We start from the raw sequence: 20,467 nt of genomic DNA, 5'->3' as shown, positions 1-20,467 counted from the left end.
CATCTATCAGTGCCATTGACTTGCGCTATAGACGTCCAATCTATTTTGACTGTGAGACGGCCCCTCCCTGTCAAAGTTAACTTTTTAACCCATTTGAGTTAACTTATTTGGCTAAAACGTAATGGTCCGACCCACATGAGATCCTGTTGAATGTGCCTGCCAACCAAAATGACACCCCTCAAATATAATTGTAATATCTTTATATAAGTTATTGGTTACTTCTGAGGGTCTCGATGTGTAAATTTACTCTCACAAAATATCCATTTAAAGATTTTAGTCCTGGAATATTGCTTGTGCTTTTATTTGAACATTTCTTTCTATTTAGGTTAAGGTTTTAAATACATGTTTTTCTAAATATTTTAATAATGGTATTTAGTTTGGTCTGTTAGATATTTCTTAAATATCTTTTAAGCTTTAATTTTCACATTTTTGATTGTTCTTCTTTATATATTTTATGAATCATTTTTTATTTTTTGTTTAAGCTTTTTAGCAAAATGACAGCAGATATTTATTTATTTGAGTAAAAAGTGTTTAAAAGTCCAACATTTGAAAACGTCCCATTTGATCTTGTCCATCAGGAAGCTCGACGTAGCCCCACGCCGGAAAGCAAACGCGAGGACTCTGCCGACTGCTCGCACTCGTCCCGCCGCAACCTGCTTCTGCCCAACCTGAGCAGCCCGGTGCGCCGCACCTCGCTGGGGAACTTGCTGGGAGACGAATTGCGGCAGTTCAACGCGCTGCGCCGTTGCCGCTCACCCAACCTGGGCCGCGGTTTCCTCGGCCACATCGGCTCGTCGTCCTCGCCTCAGACGCCGGCCAAACCCCAGCGGCAAACTACTGAAGAGAGGAGGCCTTCCAAGCTCCTCATCCCTACTGTCACCTGCTTCGGACCTCCAGACCTTAGTCCCAGGTAAATGCCCATCTGGCTGGAACTCCGCCGTTCGTAATTCAAAGCGCGCTCCTGTTTCTTTGGCTCAAGGGTTGTGGATGGCGTTGAGGATAACGGACTCGCGTTCCATTTCAGCGTGGAGCACGTCGGGCCCAAAGCCAGGAGAGGAAGCAGCGGTGGCGGCAGCCAAGGTAAGCTGATCCGCCGCCGCCGGTCAGCCGGGGTCGCCTCGATGCCATCTGGCGTGTGCTCAAGAGACCTCGTCCGTCAAATGGGGGCTCAATTTTCCAAATACTGAATGCTCATTTACATTGTTTAAAAAAAGATGCAAAAAAAAAAAAAAAAAAAAATATTTGGCTAGTGACTATTTTTGGTCATTAAAAAAAAAAAAAATCAACCACATATAGACCCACATATATGGACATCACATCTTTGGTCATGTAGGCTTAAAAATGTTAATAAAAACAAAAATACTCCAAATATAGATTAAAAACAAATACATTCTAGTTATAAGCAGCAATAACATTCTAAAGGTGATCTATTTATCACATGTTTTTCCATTTCATAGTATTTCAATCATTGCTTGCCATTGATGGCACTAGACGTCCAATCCATTTTGATTGGGAGGGCTGGCAGCAATCAAAAATAAGACAGGACGCCTAGTACCATCAGTGGCAGCCAATGACTTCAGTCAGTGAGTTATATGTGCTCTACATATTCGTTTCTATTTTTTGTTTATAAGAATAATGTGGTGATATTGTGAAGGAAACATTTATTAACTTATTTTTTAATCACTTTTATGTGGGGCCAAAAAATGTTGCTGGAATTAATAGAAAAAAACATTTTAAACATTTATTTCCGAAGTGCAAATAACTTCCCAATTTTTAGAGAATTAATCGATTTTATGATATCAATATACTGTATTGTGACATTTTAAATATAATTAGCTAACGATAACATAGCACCACTATGTTCATAAGTAGCATATGCGTGTAATGTACTGCTTCCTTCCCTCCCTGCTCGCTGCTTTCTCCTGATAAATAAAACATAATGAACAACCACAAGGAATGAGTATATCAAACTCCCATGTGATACATTAAAACTGTTCAGACCATAAGGACACTCAGGTTCCTATTCTATAGTTATATATATGTTATTGTTACAACCTACTACTGGCATGCTTACATACTGCCAGTAATCTCGTAGATTCTACACGGGTGAACGCCCAACTGCTACTGGAAACCGAGGAGGTCCGCCAGAGCATCAGTCAACTCCACCAAAAGGTATGTAACACAATACAATGGGGGGAAAAAAAGCTCATTGGTAGCAAATGGCTAAATAAGTAAACAACACTGTAACACATAGTGATATCAGTGTCTTGAAAAATTCCTTATGGATTAATAATAATCTTATGGAAAGACATATAGAGTATTGCACTGGAGTAAACATGTTTTGGGGGAATTTATAGACCAGGAACATCGTATATTTAGGGCTGCAGCTATCGATTATTTTAGCAGTTGATTAATCTGTCAACTAGTTAGTTCGAATAATGGAGTAATTGTATTAAGAACATTTAATGCGTTGCAGAATAAATTTTAGGGGATGAAAAATAAAAGGCTTGCTAAGATTGCACTTTCAAAAGAGCATTAAATGCCAGCATAAAGAAAAATTCCTCAAGTGTTTTAACAAACTCTGCAGGATTGCACTTTCATTTAAAAATAAAATACCTGAGCTTAGCTTCAAATGTTATTTAAAAAAATAAATAAGTAAGGATCTAAATACAATAAAAGAACAATTGGCTAACTTGCATAGTAACAATCCCATAGCTTAAAATCAATAAAATGCTTACTTTTTTTAACAATACGCTTAAAAAAATCATTCAAACACATTTTTCCATAAAAAAAAAACAGCTATATATACTTATAAACTAAATTACGATTGCACAAAAAACATTTTAGCTTATGTTGGTCTTAACAGGGAGCAGTTGGATTCGACAATGTGAAATGAGTTATGTCATATTCACTGTTGCCACTAAAGGGCAGTGTATCTACCCAAATCAATAAAACTAAATGCAAACACTTTAAAAACAAACCATTACAACACCAGTTTCATTAAACGAATACTCAAAGCAGCAAAATTCAATTCAAAGCTTTTTTTCTAATTGAATTATTCGAGTCAATCGATTAATCGTTGCAGCACTACATATATTATTGTAAAAACAACCGGATGAATAGCAACATGCGTATCATGTATTGGGCTATAAACCATTACTATTTAACCCTACTTTGAACCCAGTGGCTTATAGTCCAGTTTATTTATTTATTTCTTTATTTGGGGGGGGGGGGGGGGGGGTTCTTTTTACAGGCTAATGAACTACATGTCTTTTGGTGTAAATATTCCATTATAGTATACAATGTGCACACCTGCAGCTTCTAGTCCAGTGTGGTTTAATATGAGCAAGTGCCGTTTATAATCTTATATTGCAGAAAATACAGTGTATTTTTTTAATTCATTTTTTTATTGAGACTTGCAGTTACAGTTACAGGACTTGCATATTACGAAAAAAGTGTTTATCATACGAAAGATAATACGTACAGTAATAGATCATTCCCGCTCGCAGCAATGCAATAATGTAACTAAGTTCAACTAAAAATTTGAAAAAAAATGAAATATACACACCACAATGTGCTACACCTGTGATCTCCAACCACACGGCCGGGGACCGGTACCCGTCCGCGGTGAATTTGCAACCTGGCCGCAGAGAAATGATAAATAATTGTTTACGGCCGCAATCTGGCCTGTGCCTCTTGACACATCAATATGCCTGTCTACTCTAATGACTAATCTGAGGAGAGATTTGTGTACATCTACTACCATCTAGTGGTTGACCGCCATTACTGGGGTATTTGCACACCTATAGCTGCTCAGCGTCAGTCAATGTCAATAGTAACGTTAGCTGCTGTTGGCTGTGTGCTGCGGGCGGCGACATCTTTGGACAGCTTTTTAACGGGGAAAAGGCCAGCTGCTCAGCCAGAAGAAGAGCCTACAACCAATTCCATTCAGCATAATATGTGGCTAAAAGCTAGCAAACGAGGCAACAAAAGCGAATGCACTAAGAGCATCGTACCTCGTGGCGAACCGTATTGCTAAAGCCAAGAAACCTTTCTTGATTGGAGAAGAACATTATGCCTGCGACTAAGGATATCTGTCGTCAAGTTTTAGGAGAGGCCGCTGTTGAAAAAGGTTGATTCAGCATGTGGTGAGTTACATTTTTCCTGAACCTAATGTTCGTTTTTAGCTCAATAGTGTATTTATATTTACTGAAATTTTCTGTCAAACATGCCAGTGCGTGTAAAAAAGGTCCACATCACACCGATCTGTGGTGCAAAAAAGATTGGGGACCTCTGGGGACCACAATGCATAAACAATGATAAGAAACAGCAAGCAATGGCTGCCGAAGTTAACTGGTCTTTCAGCACTCTGTGTTTGCTATGAGCTTGAGTAGTCATGTGATAACATCTGTAGAATGAGCATAACAAATTAGTTATACTTAGTGCCACTAGGTGGCGACAAAGCATTACAAAATAAAGACAAGCAATCAGAGAGAAGATGGCAAATTTAATTTGGTGTTTTAGTGGAGTTTGGAACGACTTAGGTAATTTACATGTAAAATGAGGTACTGTACATTATACGAAAAAATCATGATACAAAAGCCACTTAAGAGCGAATTAATTACGTATCTTGAGGTACGACTGTACCTGTAAGTCACACTTGAGTATATTATGCAAAAATTTATTATGAAAAAATTAGGGCTGTCAAAATTATCGCGTTAACGGGCGGTAATTAATTTTTAAAATTCATCACATTAAAATATTTGACGCAATCAACGCACATGCCCCGCTCAAACAGATTAAAATGACAGTATCATGTCCATTTGTTACTTGTGTTTTTTTGTGTTTTGTCGGCCTCTGCTGGCGCTTGGGTGCGACTGATTTTATGGGTTTCAGCACCATCCATGAGCATTGTGCAATTATTGACATCAACAATGGCGAGCTACTAGTTTATTTTTTGTTTGAAATTTTTACAAATTTTATTAAAACGAAAACATTAAGAGGGGTTTTAATATAAAATTTCTATGACTTGTACTAACATTTATCTTTTAAGAACTACAAGTCTTTCTATCCATGGATCGCTTTAACAGAATGTTAATAATGTTAATGCCATCTTATTGATTTATTGTTATAATAAACAAATACTCTACTTATGTACAGTATGTTGAATGTATATATCCGTCTTGTGTCTTATCTTTCCATTCCAACAATAATTTACAGAAAAATATAGCATGTTATATAGATGGTTTGAATTGCGATTAATTACGATTATTTCATTTTTAAGCTGTGATTAACTCGATTAAAAATGTTAATCGTTTGACAGCCCTAGAAAAAAATATGTGTGAGTTATAGTCCACAAAATCCAGTAATAGAATATCCTACTTCATAAGCAAAGCTGTGTTGTATCGCCACAACGGAATGAACGTAAATAGGCCGCAGTCGGCTACCCATGTTGTCAGGTAGCGAGCTTTCATTAATCAGAGAGGTTCTCCAGAGAGCTGACTCAACACTACCTGGCCCACAAACAGATGCCGATCCAGCACATTTGAAAGTAACGCTAGCTTCTCTCTGCACAGATGAGCGCGTTGAACCAGGAAGTGTCGGAACTGGCCGGCGGCTTACGCCGAGTGATGGACCTCCTTCAGACCCACGTGACCGAGCGTCAGAACTCCAACCTCCGCCCTCAGATGCTGCCCGCTGCCCAATGTCACCCCACCACATTAGCCCCACCGACGTGGACACGAGTAGCCTTCCCTGATGGAGGCCTCGTATGCCCGACCGCCATAAGCCGGTCCCAGCCCGCTTTGTGCCTGGACGCGGATGAGGACGTGCGACGTTTAACCCGAGACTCGCATCCGCCTTTAATCCCCATTTCTCTGTCCCTGCTACAATCGGAGTGCCTGATGGACAGCGAGAGCACGTCCCGGTCCAGCGTCGGCGTGCAGACACAAAGCAGCGAACAGTCGTGGTGTCTGGATTTTACGGATTAAAAAAAAAAAAAAATTTAAAAACAGTATTTCTCCTGAACCCCTGCTGACCTTTTCTGACAGCGATAGGCGTCCAATCCATTTTGAACGGGAGGAGTTAGCTGTAAATGATCATTTTCAGCGGAAGTGACATTTTCTGAAGTGGGAGTTTATTCATACATTTTTAATGTTCATTGATGGCGATAGACGTTCAATCCATTGTGACTGGGAGAAGCTAGCAGCAAATGATCATTTTTCGGTGAAAGTGAACCTTTCTGAGGTGAGAATTTACTCATAATTTATTGACTGTCATTGAAGGCGATAAGACATCCAATCCGTTTTAAAGTGGATAGGACGTCCATCGCCGTTAATGGCAGCAACCCGGTAACAACACAGGAAATGAAAAATTCCCTTTAAATGAAAGAATAAGGATGCCTCTTTTTTAAAATAATAAATTATAAAGTAAATGTCCCACTGTCTGTTGCGTTTTTTTTTTTTTTTTTTGTGAGCAACGTCTTGCAATGACAAATTTGGCTAACAAAAATTCACAAAGAAAAAAAAACATTCCGCATTTCGGATCAATTGAAATGCAAAATATGGATCACAATCTCATCTAGTAGATATGTCGTTTTGTTCAAAAGTTAGTCTGTGTGCAGCTTATATAATAGAGTTCATTTATTTTCCCCATTGATATCCAAACCCCTGGCAACAAAAGTGAGTACACCGCATGGGAACTACGTACATCCCTAAATGTCCAAATTGAGTACTGCTTGTCATTTTCCCTCCTAAATGTCATGTGACTCGTTACAGGAGTGCTGTCAGCATTGCTGCAGAGGTGGGGGCTCAGCCGGTTAATGCTCAGACCATACGCCGTACTCTACATCAAATTGGTGTGAATGGCTGTCACCCCAGGAGGAAGCCTCTTCTGAAGACGGTACACAAGAAAGCCCGCAAACAGTTTGCTGAAGACATGTCAACAAAGCACATGGATTACTGGAACAGTCACAAAATGACTCGGGAAAATGACAAGCAGTACTCAATTTGGACATTTAGGGATGTACGTAGTTCCCATACAGTGTATTCACTTTTGTTGCCAGGGGTTTAGATATTAATGGCTATATTTTGAGTTATTTTGAGGGGAAAATAAATGAACTCTATTATATAAGCTGCACACTACTACTTTTCATTGTGTAAAAGTGTCATTTTGTCAGTGTTGTCCCATGAAAAGATATACTTAACCCTTTCTTGCCAAATGTATCACATTTGATACACTTAGAATTTCATGATTTTGAGACTAATTCAGAATTTTGAAATATCCTCAAAATAAATAAATAAATAATAATAATAATAATAATGGATGCAAGTCAACTCTTGCATCTGCAGGTTCCATGAGAAAAAAAACACAGGATTTAGCAAGGGTTATAGATATTAGAGCACTTATAACACATATTATTTTTATATTTTATACTTCCCCCTTTTTTACAAATTTGAAAGAAAAAGGCTTTATCAAGACCTTATTTTTCAAATTTTATGATTCTCTGGCAATTGCTTCATATTGTAGGCATTTAAGGGGTAAATATCCGCAGAAATGATGCAGGGTGTACTCACTTTTGTGATACACCGTAAGTACTACATATCAAATCCATTTCAACTGAAAAGGCTAGCATTAAATGATCATGTTTCACTGCCAGTGATGACAATAGACGTCCAATCCATTTTGACTAAGAGGGATGGCAGCAATCGTTCGATCATCACTCAGCCAATAAGTTAACAATTAGTACCTTTCATATACAAATCAGCATTATTCTCCACCCATATTTGATGATGATGATGATGAAACTTTTTTATTTCGAGCATGCACACACAAAAGAAACAAAAAACATACAATATAATTCAACAAAAATAATTGTACTCGAAAGGGAGTGGGAAGAAGAAAAAAACTTATTTTGTCCCACCCCTGATCTCATTGTCCAGCATCCTTACTCGTGGGATACTCCTGTCCGCACAATGAAAAGAAGAAAAAAGGAAAAACAGACAAAAACAACTAAACCAACAGACAACCAACTAATGTTGGCTCATTCCCAAAAATTTCAATATTTACACCAACTGACATAAACAGCAACACACATTGTCAGCAAATGTCAATATATTGTGACCAGACCATATTTTTATACAGCGATTTAAATTTTTGGATATTCTGACACTGCTTGAAATGATTGTCTAAATTGTTCCAGAGTTTCACTCCACATACAGACACAGGAAAACGTTTGCAAGTGGTTCGAAATCTTGGCAACATAAAATCTCCAGAGCCTCGCAGACTATGGATATTCTCACGAACCTTAAATAGGTTTTGTAAATTTTGGGGCAGTAATTCATTTTTTGCTTTAAATAGCATTATAGCTGTATGATAGTTTACAAGATCTTTGATTTTTAATAGTTTTGAGAGAGCAAATAAACGGTGGGTGTGATCGAGAAATCTAACCTTATGTATGATTCGTACCGCACGTTTCTGCAATGTGACTAATGAATTGATGGTAGATTTGTAAGTGTTTCCCCACACTTCAATACATTACGTGAAATATGGGAGCACTAGAGAACAGTACAAAGTGCGGAGTGCACTGTCATCAAGGTATGATTTCACTTTGTTTATTAGTGACAGGCTTTTGGAGATCTTGGTTTTGATGTGTCTGATGTGGGGTTTCCATGATAATTTACTATCTACAATAACTCCTAGAAATTTGAATTCATTTACATTCCCGATTGGGACCCCATCAATCTTTATTTGTAGTTCTGCGTTATATTTTAGGTTACTAAATATCATTACCTTTGTCTTATTTAAGTTAAGTGATAATTTATTTATATCCATCCACCTCTTTAATTTACTTAATTCCTCATTAACGGTAGTTACCAATTCATTTTGGTTTTCACTACTATAGAATATGTTTGTGTCATCTGCAAAAAGTATAAATTTCAATAACTGAGATACAGTATATATATCGTTGATATAAATATTAAATAATATAAATAATAATAATAATATTTGAAAAAGTCTGTTACATAACTAATTTCAAATCAGCATAAATGCAAAAATCTGTTTTATCCCTCTTTTTAAGTGCAAAACTATTACGACACACATTCAAGCAGATTATACAAGATGCACGGAATTTGGAAATATCCATCATTAGTACAGAGAAGTTAAGAATCATCCCTTCATTGCATAATGCTGTATTTTTCTTGTTTTTTTGCAATACATTGTGTTTATTTTTTCCTACCTGTATCGCAGGTTCTTGTACTAATGAGTCATTTCCCACAGGTTCAGGACAAAGTTAATATTAAAATGGCTTTTACACCATAATTGAAACCTATTGAGCAAGAAGGTTGTATATAAAGGTGGCGGCACAGAGGAAAGAACAACAATAGAGTTGAATTCTCACTTGTGCAACATGAAGACCGTCCTTGTTGCTCTGCTCGTATTTTTCCTCATCAGCCAGGGTAAGTGTGTTAAACTTTTATTTTAAGTGGAATGTGTGAGAAGAAAAAAAACAACGTATTTTTGCCTAGGTGAGGCTTTGGAGTGTCACTGTGGAGGACTGCGGCATTGCCCGAGATCGAGAGAAACGTGCACAGATTCTGACAACGCTTGTGCCAGTGTTATCTTTCATGTTGGTTCACGTGAGTAGTTTGTTAAACTTTTATATTTGCAGTCTCGTAATGTTGGACAAAGTTGAGCGTCAAGTTCTAAGTTATTAGCATAGGAAAATGGGAACGTTTTTATAATCCAATAAAACCAAGAGTGATGGAGGAAAAATATTTTATTCATAGTAATTGAAACCTTAGAACACGTTATTTAAGAAACAGGATTTTTAATTTTTTTCCTTTTAATTATGTCCTTTAAAAAGATCTACCGTTAAAATGTCCTGAAATCTACAGTTAGGATTCCTTATTGACCGCAGCAAAATGGAGATCCAATACTGCCAAAAGAAATGAAGTTGTAAAATCAAAGTTGTTTAATGTTGTTTGCGGTGTTTCATCTTAGTCATTTGGACAAAAATACTTATTAGTAGAGATGATGCCGATTGATCGGGTCCGATCACATCATTTTCAAAGTATCGGAATCGGCAAAAAAATATCAGCCATGCCTTTTTTTTAATATGTATATTTTTAATTAAATTGTTTTCTAATTGTATTTAACGTTACAGACATAATATGTTACACTCATCCAGCGTCTTTAGGCTTAAGGTAGGGTTATCAATTTTATCCCAATAACGGTGGTAATTATTTTTTAAAAAATGTATCACGTTAAAATATTTAACGCAATTAATGCATGCGCTGCATTACCCACTCACGCATTGTCGCGCTCAATCTGTAATGGCGCCGTTTTACCTATATAGAGAGATAAAAGGCAGCGTAAAATGAATAGAGTGAATTGTGGCAGCCTTTGGAGCCATTTTTTAATTGGCTATAGCCTTACAATGCCTCTCCCTACGATTAGAAATATCATGGGGAGCAATGTGGGGAAGCAAGGTAGTAATTGATCATTTTCTTAACACCTTATGTTATTTCCCAACGCAGAGAAGATATATCAATTGGTAGCACTACGCACAGTCATGGTTCCACTTCCCATCATGCGTTTGGGCATGGCTGCAGTATCATTTACTGAAAGCTCAACAAATACACTAGATGGCAAAATTTTGTCACAATATACAAAGTCACAAGTCTTTCTATCCGTGGATCCCTCTCACAGAAAGAATGTTAATGACGTGAATGCCATCTTGAGGATTTATTGTCATAATAAACAAATACAGTACATATGTACTGTATGTTGAATGTATATATTCGTCCGAGTTTTATTCATTTTTTTCTTAATGCATTGCCAAAATGTATATGATTGGGAAAAATTATCGGGAATGACTGGAATTGAATCGGGAGCAAAAAAAAAAAAGCAATCGGATCGGGAAATATCGGGATCGGCAGATACTCAAACTAAAACGATCGGGATCGGATCAGGAGCAAAAAAACATGATCGAAACAACCCTACTTATTAGTCTTAGTCATATTAAGTTATTTCAAAATGTGTTCGTCTCAATTCTCAAAAGTTTTGGTTCATGATTAAATAAATGAAACGTTTCCAACAGTTTTGAATGAACATTGACAGAAGAGCACATAATTGTCTACAATGGCATCAACGTCTTCATGATGATATTACACACACAGCAGGAAAACAGGAAATTATTTGGAGTTAAGTAAACTCGAACGCCACAAGCTGGATGTAAAAAGTTTTCCAAGAGTTTAAGTCAAGTCACCGCGCTAAATGCTAATGCTAACACTATGCTAATGCAAACGTAATGCTAGCTCTACAAGTTAGTTTAGTGTGTGATGATCACTCAGCACAGACCTATAAATGCTAAAGCAACATGGCATAGCCAAAATAAGAAAACAAAACTTAGTAAGCAGCACCTGACAAATGTGTTTCACAAAGAAGCCTGGAATGGGCACAAGCTTACTCACCTAAGCGTGTGTGTGGGGCGGCGGGGTTGTGGGGAGGCGCAGCACGTCACATGAGTAAAACTACCAAACAGATAAGATGCTTGCTAACTACACATACAATACGAAAATATCACACACATTGGGAATTTCATGACGGAAACTTTGGCAAATTTTCATTCGTCTCGTCAGACGACAACTGGCAACCAATCTCGCTATGTTTTAGTCTCCCAAGACACGTTTTTAGCTCGTCATCGTGACGTCATCGTCATGAAAAAAATTGTGCGTTGACGAATTATTTTCGTTGTTGTCATCGTTGACGAAAACAACACTGGTTGTTTGCAATGAATTTTTTGCTCTACGTGTTTTTTTTTTCTTCCTTTTTTTTGGTTGCGACTAAAATTCACCAATTACAAGTGCGTGAGTTTTGGCACATCCTTATCAAGTTTTTAGGGACAAAAAGTAACTTGTAACCACAGACAAAAAAACTTTGGAATATTTATTTACTTATAAAACAATTTATTACATTGTGTGCGTTCTCTTTTATTTCAAAACGCAAAATTTGGGACAGCCAGTTTTTTGTGTTTGTTTGTTTGTTTGTTTTACAAGAAAAGCTTTACAAAAAGGTTCTGTTGTCCTGGATGAAACACAAATTTTGGTCATGGTTCATCTATTCCGGAAAAGAAAAATCATAAAATTACATCTCCTTTTTTTTCCTAGAATGATTTTGACTTCATTCTGTTAAAATGAAACCATATTTTCCTCCCTTACCTATGAAAAAAAAAAAACTTTCCACAACACAACCATCTGGAAAAAAATTCAATTCAGTCAAATTTTATATAACCCTTTACAAAAACCTTAACGGTCATCAAAGAGCTTTACAACAAAACAAAAATAAACATGATTCAATTCAGTCAAATTTTATATAACCCTTTACAAAAACCTTAATGGTCGTCAAATAGCTTTACAACAAAACAAAATAAACATGATAAATAACAGGCACAAAAGTGTTATATAATAAAATGGAGGGGAAAAACTGTACTGTGTTTAGGAACATCTTATTTTTGCCTAGAGGAGGCCCTGGAAAACATTTTAGTTTTGTTTAAAAATTACAACTTCATTTTTGTAGTATTAACAAAAATGTATCTTGTGTCTAAAAGAAAATGCACGCTTCAGCTCTAAAAATGAACTTCTAAATGCTGAAACACTGAAATATTTTTTGTCTTCAAAAAATCCAACTTGCTTTGTATATTTTTTTTGCCCGCAGGTCCCAGCTACTTTAAAGGCTGCAGTTCACTGTTTAAATGCAGAGTATTGAATAATCCTGGCGTCTCCACAGCATCTTGCTGCACCTCTGACTTATGTAACATATAAACCTCATGTTGATGAATGTCATCCTGCACTTATCTTGATGGATAAACATTAAAAACAAACTTTGACTGACTATGGGTTTGTCTTTAACGGTTGTTTTAACATTAAAAGCCATTCATTTGAGTCTTACGAGTCTATACGCAGAATATGCAGCTGCCTAGGGCCCCTGAACACTAGGGGGCCCCCAATCTGGCAACCTCATTTTATACGTTGTTAATATTAAAATTATAAATATAAAATTATTAAAATTAAGCATCGTGAATAATGTGGCGCGCATTGCTATTTATCTATGCAAACAGCCATTTTCTTGTCATCACAATCCGGCAACCTGGGGAGTGACGTTGAACCTGCTTCGCGATGATTGGTGCTCAAACTTGCTTGGAAAATAGATGCATGAATGTCGAAGAGAATTTATCCTCCTGGAGCAGAGAAACGAAAAATCTGATTAATATACAAAATATGGACGTATGGGTTGGATTGCATATATGGGTTTCACAGTACACGGTGACAAAATGTTGGGCCAAAAATATGGGCCCCCTTTGTATTATTTTGCTTAGGGCCCCCAAATGGCCGGGGCCGGCCCTGCGTCCAATTCATTGATTTCAGTGAGTGGCATTGTTTTTATCATCTAAAACCTACTGCGGGTTTATTTGCTCTTGCGTAATAATTACCCGAAATCGAAAGTTAATATTAAACTGGCTTTTGCGTCATATCAAAAAAGTTTGCAAATAAGGGACACCGTGCAAAGGAATGAATTACAGACGAACAAAACGTTATGGTTTTAATGGCTTTATATGTGCAAATTAAATTTGTATTAATAAAAAACTTGGGCTGAGGAGTAATTACAATTTTTATTGCGATTAACAGCATGAGATGAAATGTGACTAATTCCATTGCCATGCAAAGAAACCAGTTATAAGTACAAATGTAGTCCAAACAGTTGTAATGGTCATACCGAAATCTTTCCTGACTTCCCTCTTCCTGTCCTATTGTACTGAGCTTGTAATGCTACCTATAGCAAGGTAGCGTATAGTATATTAGTGTATACAGTGGTTGAACAGAAATATAAAGTCTTTTTTTTAATTTTTTTTTTTTTTACGGCATTTGTTTATTTATTACAAGTTTTGAAGAAATTAAATGCAAACGAAACAAAGTTTTCTATTTTTAAAAAAATGAGGATTTGGACATTTTTTAGGACTCTAAATTAAAAAAAAAAAGGGTTAACAGCCGGACAAGCATAGTTGAATACTGACATTAGCTTAAGAAATGCTTGCTTGTTCTGTAATGATTAATATTTAAAAAGAAAAACAGGTCCACACAAACACTCATCTCAGTAGATAACAAGATATTGAGTAAGGAGCTGCTTAATACAGGTAGTCCCCGAGTTACAACTTACTCGATTTATGTGATTTCGACTTTACGACGCCGCAGTCTCGTCCGCCGTGTTGTTTCCAGTCTTTTTGTTGTTGTTTTTTTTTAGTCAGGTAAACAGTACTTTATCGTACCTCATAGTGTTTTATTTTTTTACTTGACTATTATTATATAACGTGTCTGTCCTCACTAAACGTGAAGTTGTTTACCTTGACAGACAGCAAACAAGACAATTGTTGTTTTCGAAGTTTTTTACTTTCCTCACTTTTGACAATTTGTAAAGATGTAACGCACATACTGTATGTACACTTATGTTCAAAACGACACACATTTTAACAATAAAACACACACAAATATAAAATAAGACACAAAACAATAGCTGTTTAAAAGTTAATCTAGTCTGATCAATATTCCAATTTTGTAGATTAAACTAGCATAATTTACCTAACAAAAGTCCCTTGTCTTAAATGCTATGAATGCTAACGTATTTACAATTCTCATTGCAAATCGCTCACACTTAACTCCACAAACTATAGCTCTAACTTTAATTACAAATGGATACACAAACATATATTTGCTGAAACAATTTACAGCCTTATGTGGGCCAAACCAGAGCGCAGCTGTTCTTATTCCATGTCAGGCGTTTTCTGCTACTCGGCTCAGTCAAACAAGCTGACAGTCCAGCCAGACCCAATTCTGCCACCAGAGGGCAGTGTACCCTCCATTATTAAACAAAATACAATGGTACCTTGACATACGATCACTTTTCGACACACAATCTTTTTGACATCAGACGTAAAATTTGACTCGCCATTTTTTTCTGCATTCGACGACATGCTCGAAATGTGACAATTTATAAAAGCCCCGCAGTTTCTTTGTTTTCCTGGAAGACGGGCGCACGGCAGATTTTCTTTTGAGAAAAAACAACATGGGTTCCAAGAATGTGCAGGGGGTGAAAGAGTTGAGGCTTACCATTGAAATGAAGATGGAAATGATAGAAAAATATGAGCGTGGTGTGCACGTCCGTGAACTGGCTCGACAATACGGCCGTAGAATGTCTGCGATCTCGACAGTCCTCCTCCGACCTCTGTTGGCCAGTCTTTATAAGTTAAGGTGAAAATTAATATTGTGGTAACATTGCCAAAAAATTGCCAGCTTCTTCAGGTTTTTAATATTTATTTCAGAACTTGTGCAACACAACATGCCCACTGTGCTCTGCAGATGAACAAAGTGAAAGTAAAAAGTCCTCCCTCACTCTGTCAAGTCAGACACGCGTTGCGTTCAGGTACACTACACAAAACACATTTGCCACATTAGAACCCAATTCGTTACATTTTTACAGGTATGATTATTACTATTATTATTATTATTATTACTATATGATTATTACTATTATTATTATATTATTATTCCGTTTTTTTATTCATAATTTCTTTAGGGCTGTCAAACGATTAAAATTTTTAATCGAGTTAATTACAGCTTAAAAATTAACTAATCGTAATTACTCGCAATTAATCGCAATTCAAACCATCTATAAAATATGCCATATTTTTCTGTAAATTATTGTTGGAATGGACAGATAAGACACAAGATGGATATAGAAATTCAACATGCGGTACATAAGGACTGTATTTGTTTATTATAACAATAAATCAGCATTAACATTATTAACATTCTGTTAAAGCGATCCATGGAGAGAAAGACTTGTAGTTCTTAAAAGATAGTACAAGTTATAGAATTTTTATATTAAAACCCTTCTTAATGTTTTCGTTTTAGTAACATTTGTAAAATTTTCAATCAAAAAATAAACGAGTAGCCCGCCATTGTTGATGTCAATAATTACTTACACAATGTTCATGGGTGCTGAAGCCTATAAAATCAGTCGCACCCAAACACCAGCAGAGGGCAGCAAAACTCCATAAAACACAATTAACAAGTGGCCATTTCACTGTACTGTCATTTAAATCTGTCTGAGCGGAGCATGTGCGTTAATTGCGTCAAATATTTTAACGTGATTAATTTTAAAAAATTAATTACAACCCATTAACGCGATAATTTTGACAGCCCTAAATTTATTTGCTCTGCTCTGTGTAATTGCTATTTCCAATAGTACCAGCAGCATTTATTAAGGATTTAGTGTAGGTTTTCAGGCTGTGGAATGAAATAATGGAATTATAATGTATTCTTATGGGAAAATCCTGCTCTACATAATGACCATTTCGACTTAAAAACAAGGTCCTGGAACAAATTAATTTCATATGTAGAGGTATCACTGTACAATACGTTTGGATTTTTGGATAGTTATTTTTAGATTTAGGGTTAGTTAAAGGATTAATTCCGATTTTCGCAGAAATTCGGGTTACGTCGCCAGCGTAGCGACGGAATTCGTTCGTAACCCGGGGACTACCTGTACTGTCCCGCGGGCCGCAATTGGCCCACTGGCCATAAGTTTGGGAATCCTATATTCCCTCAAACGTGTTGGGGCCCAATGGCAACTAAAGTCCCCTCCCTGAGGATGTAGACAACACGATAATGAGTACACCCAGAAAAAAATATTCAAGAAGCCATCCCTGAAAAGGCACACAAAATTTTGTCCCATTTTTAAATCATTTACAGGTCAATTTGTCCAATTTCCAAGGGTCCTTTGTCCAAAAGTCATCCCTTCGTTGCATCATGCTGTGTTTTTGGCGTTTGTGTACGCTTGTGTAAGAAAGTAATTTCCCCCGAAACATGCCAAATTCATTTTTAAATTGGCTGGCACACCTCCATAGGAAGATATTGGGGACGAAGTTGCATATAAAGCAGCGAAGAGGAGAAACTCCACATCCTCAACAAGATGAAGACCGTACAGGTTGCTCTTCTCGTCTTTGTGCTCATCAGCCAGGGTGAGTGTTGTACGTCATTTCAACTGTAACGTCTTTATGAAAAATATATTTGTCTAGGTGAGGCCCTGGAGTGTAACTGCAGAGGAACACGCAGTTCATGTATTGATTCAACTGAGACCTGCGAAGAATTCCACGATGTCTGTGCGACTTACTACTTCGCGCCTTTATTACGTAAGATACTCACAATGGCGTTTGATGTATAGATACAGTGGGGCAAATAAGTATTTAGTCAACCACTAACTGCAAGTTCTCCCACTTGAAAATATTAGAGAGGCCTGTAATTCTCAACATGTGTAAACCTCAACCATGAGAGACAGAATGTGGAGAAAAAAAAAAAAAAAAATTACATTTTTAAAGAATTTATTTTCAAATCATGGTGGAAAATAAGTATTTGGTCAATACTAAAAGTTCATCTCAATACTTTGTTATGTACCCTTTTTTGGCAATAACGGAGGCCGAACATTTTCTGTAACTCTTCACAAGCTTTTCACACACTGTTGCTGGTATTTTCTGTTTTTTTTTCCCTTTTTTTCTCTCCACATTCTGTCGCTCATGGTTGAGGTTTACCCATGTTGACAATTACAGGCCTCTCTAATATTTTCAAGTGGGAGAACTTGCACAATTAGTGGTTGACTAATTACTTATTTGCCCCACTGTTTATCTAAATAACATTGAAAAAAAATCCTCCAAAGATTATTTTTTAAATGCATAAATTGCAATTTTTTTCTCCTAAAAATGTAAATTTTCTTAAAAACAACAACAACAAAAATTGGTAAGAATTCACTTAATTTTTTAATGACCTTTTTTCTGTTTTTTTTTTTTTTGCAATGATATGATTTTTCCTAAGTAAATATACCTTCATTCTCTCTCAATTTTGTCTTGTCTGGAAAAAAATGTCCTTTTTCCTTCAGATGAATAATTCCTGAGCCTTGTATTCTTACACATAATCATATTGTCCTCAGGGGAAAAATCCACTTAATTTTGTAATAGTACAAAATAAAACTTGTATGGAGTATGTTTTTTGTTCCCTCAGCTCTGGTATCCTTTCAAGGCTGCGCAGCAGAAATTGATTGCTCTGCGATCAGGAGGACCGACTACCGAACTATCTGCTGCACGTCTAACTGTTGCAACTGATAAAAGTTCCTGTTCATGAATGGCATGGATTTACAATCCAAATAAATGGGTCGAGAAAAAATGTACTGTAAAGTTTTCATTCATTCACTCATCTTCTGAATCACATGTGTGTATGGCGCACTTCCGGGTTGTGCGTGCGCATTCGCGCCTGCCCCCACCAGTGTGTTTATTGCACTGTTTATTGCACAATTCGTTTGTGTGTTGTTGATTATTGTGCAGTCAATTTGCATTGTTTTACATCGGCACTGATATGATGTTAACACTAACCCCTAAACCCTAACCCGAAGTTCCGAATTTTTCCCATTAGGCTTCATCTTCAAGTTAGGAAGGGGTTAATTAGTCGGTGGAGTTGATTTCAACAGATTCCATGCAGTTTGTCAGTTATTTGTTAGTTTCAGGGCTCCTGAGTGGTTAAGCTAGTGCGAGTTAATGGTGGTTGAAATCAAATCCATGGACTACTTAAACCCCCGGTGACTCCAAGATTAAGCCTTACGTGAAAAATTCTGATCTTCCCCTTTAAATTCAATTATCGGAAAGTCAGCTATATGCGATGACATTTTTCTGTTGTCATTCATATGTGAGTGAGAGAAAAATTGACGAAGTAACAAAATTACCGTTTTGAGGTGTAATCAATCAGTAATGAAATTACTTTTTCAAGTAACCTGTGGTAACTCCGTTAAAATGTTTCCGCAACAACATTGACCATAACATCGAAACTGCTTTTGGTGAATTTAACTGATTGTGTTAAATGAGCAAACATGCTAAAACTTTTTGGGGGGTTATGCCAGTCATTGCCGCAGCACACTAGTGTGCCGAGAGAGATCGTCAGGTGTGCCGCAAGAAATTATCCAATACCGCATTTTTTATCTTTTTTTATGTCGTTGGGCGGAGTTGCAGTAGGAAGGAAGGAGTAGGTAGTCGGTTGCGGTCGTGTGCAGATGTGCGATGTATTGCTCGTGTCGCGTTCAAGAACTGCTCGGATTTCTAGCCATCAGCCACCTTGCTGACCGTGACAATGTGGACCTCAGCACATCTATTGTACAGTTGTGGTCAAAAGTTTACATACACTTGTGAAGAACATAATGTCATGGCTCTCTTGAGTTTCCAGTTATTTCTACAACTCTGATTTTTCTCTGATAGAGTGATTGGAACAGACACTTCTTTGTCACAAAAAACATTCATGAAGTTTGGTTCTTTTATGACTTTATTATGGGTAAACAGAAAAAAGTGATCAAATCTGCTGGGTCAAAAATATACATACAGCAGCGCTAATATTTGGTAACATGTCCCTTGGCCATTTTCACTTCAATTAGGTGCTTTTGGTAGCCATCCACAAGCTTCTGGCAAGCTTCTGGTTGAATCTTTGACCACTCCTCTTGACAGAATTGGTGCATTTCAGTTAAATTTGATGGCTTTCTGACATGGACTTGTTTCTTCAGCATTGTCCACAAGTTCAAGTCAGGACTTTGGGAAGGCCATTCGAAAACCTTAATTCTAGCCTGATTTAGCCATTCCATTACCACTTTTGATGTGTGTTTGGGGTCATTGTCCTGTTGGAACACCCAACTGCGCCCAAGACCCAATCTTCGGGCTGATGACGTTAGGTTATCTTGAAGAATTTGAAGGTAATCCTCCTCCTTCATTATCCCATTTACTCTCTGTAAAGCACCAGTTCCATTGGCATCCAAACAGCCCCACAGCATAATACTACCACCACCGTGCTTGACGGTAGGCATGGTGTACTTGGGGTTAAAGTGCTCACCTTTTCTCCTCCAAACATATTGCTGGGCATTGTGGCCAAACAGCTCGATTTTTGTTTCGTCTGACCACAGAACTTTCCTCCAGAAGGTCTTATCTTTGTCCATGTGATCAGCAGCAAACTTCAGTCAAGCCTTAAGGTGCCGCTTTTGGAGCAAGGGCTTCCTTCTTGCACGGCACCCTTTCAGTCCATGGAGATGCAAAACACGCTTGACTGTGGACACTGACACCTGTGTTCCAGCAGCTTCTAATTCTTGGCAGATCTGCTTTTTGGTCATTCTCGGTTGAATCTTCACCCTCCTGACCAATTTTCTCTCAGCAGCAGGTGATAGCTTGCGTTTTCTTCCTGATCGTGGCAGTGACAAAACAGTGCCATGCACTTTACACTTACAATTGTTTGCACTGTTGCTCTTGGGACCTGCAGCTGCTTTGAAATGGCTCCAAGTGACTTTCCTGACTTGTTCAAGTCAATGATTGTTCAAGTCAATAATCACTCAC

The 20,467-nt window shown here is 37.2% G+C and overlaps 2 protein-coding genes across 4 annotated transcripts in view; both read left to right on the top strand.

The window, feature by feature from the left end:
- The window catches only part of LOC130909788 (potassium voltage-gated channel subfamily H member 4-like), a 60,697-nt gene extending 54,234 nt beyond the window's left edge, over window positions 1-6,463 (top strand). For 2 of the 3 annotated variants that reach the window (XM_057826644.1, XM_057826643.1), the window contains 4 exons: window positions 579-910; window positions 980-1,080; window positions 2,096-2,172; window positions 5,577-6,463. In XM_057826644.1, coding sequence (XP_057682627.1) covers window positions 579-910; window positions 980-1,080; window positions 2,096-2,172; window positions 5,577-5,990 — 924 coding nt within the window. In that variant the 3' untranslated portion in view covers window positions 5,991-6,463. The remainder of the gene's footprint in view (window positions 1-578; window positions 911-979; window positions 1,081-2,095; window positions 2,173-5,576) is intronic. The other variant, XM_057826645.1, reaches the window with a different exon arrangement.
- A 2,832-nt stretch (window positions 6,464-9,295) lies between these two features.
- Window positions 9,296-12,894, top strand: LOC130909388 (short neurotoxin 3-like). Its single transcript, XM_057825783.1, has 3 exons — window positions 9,296-9,458; window positions 9,528-9,638; window positions 12,718-12,894. Exons 1-3 carry the CDS (start codon window positions 9,410-9,412, stop codon window positions 12,822-12,824), a joined length of 267 nt encoding a protein of 88 aa, XP_057681766.1. The 5' UTR covers window positions 9,296-9,409; the 3' UTR covers window positions 12,825-12,894.
- Window positions 12,895-20,467: the final 7,573 nt, after the last annotated feature.

Source organism: Corythoichthys intestinalis, chromosome 21 (assembly GCF_030265065.1).
Source record: "Corythoichthys intestinalis isolate RoL2023-P3 chromosome 21, ASM3026506v1, whole genome shotgun sequence".
Classification (NCBI taxonomy): domain Eukaryota; kingdom Metazoa; phylum Chordata; class Actinopteri; order Syngnathiformes; family Syngnathidae; genus Corythoichthys; species Corythoichthys intestinalis.
Note: the sequence above shows the minus strand (reverse complement) of the source record. Positions and strands in the feature narration are given on the sequence as shown.

Excerpts from the sequence above, each read along its gene's own strand:
- LOC130909388 (XM_057825783.1), top strand. The coding sequence starts at position 9,410 with ATGAAGACCGTCCTTGTTGCTCTGCTCGTATTTTTCCTCATCAGCCAG. Across the intron at positions 9,459-9,527 it reads ATTTTTCCTCATCAGCCAGG|GTGAGGCTTTGGAGTGTCAC; the intron begins GTAAGTGTGTTA and ends ATTTTTGCCTAG. Across the intron at positions 9,639-12,717 it reads TATCTTTCATGTTGGTTCAC|GTCCCAGCTACTTTAAAGGC; the intron begins GTGAGTAGTTTG and ends TTTTGCCCGCAG.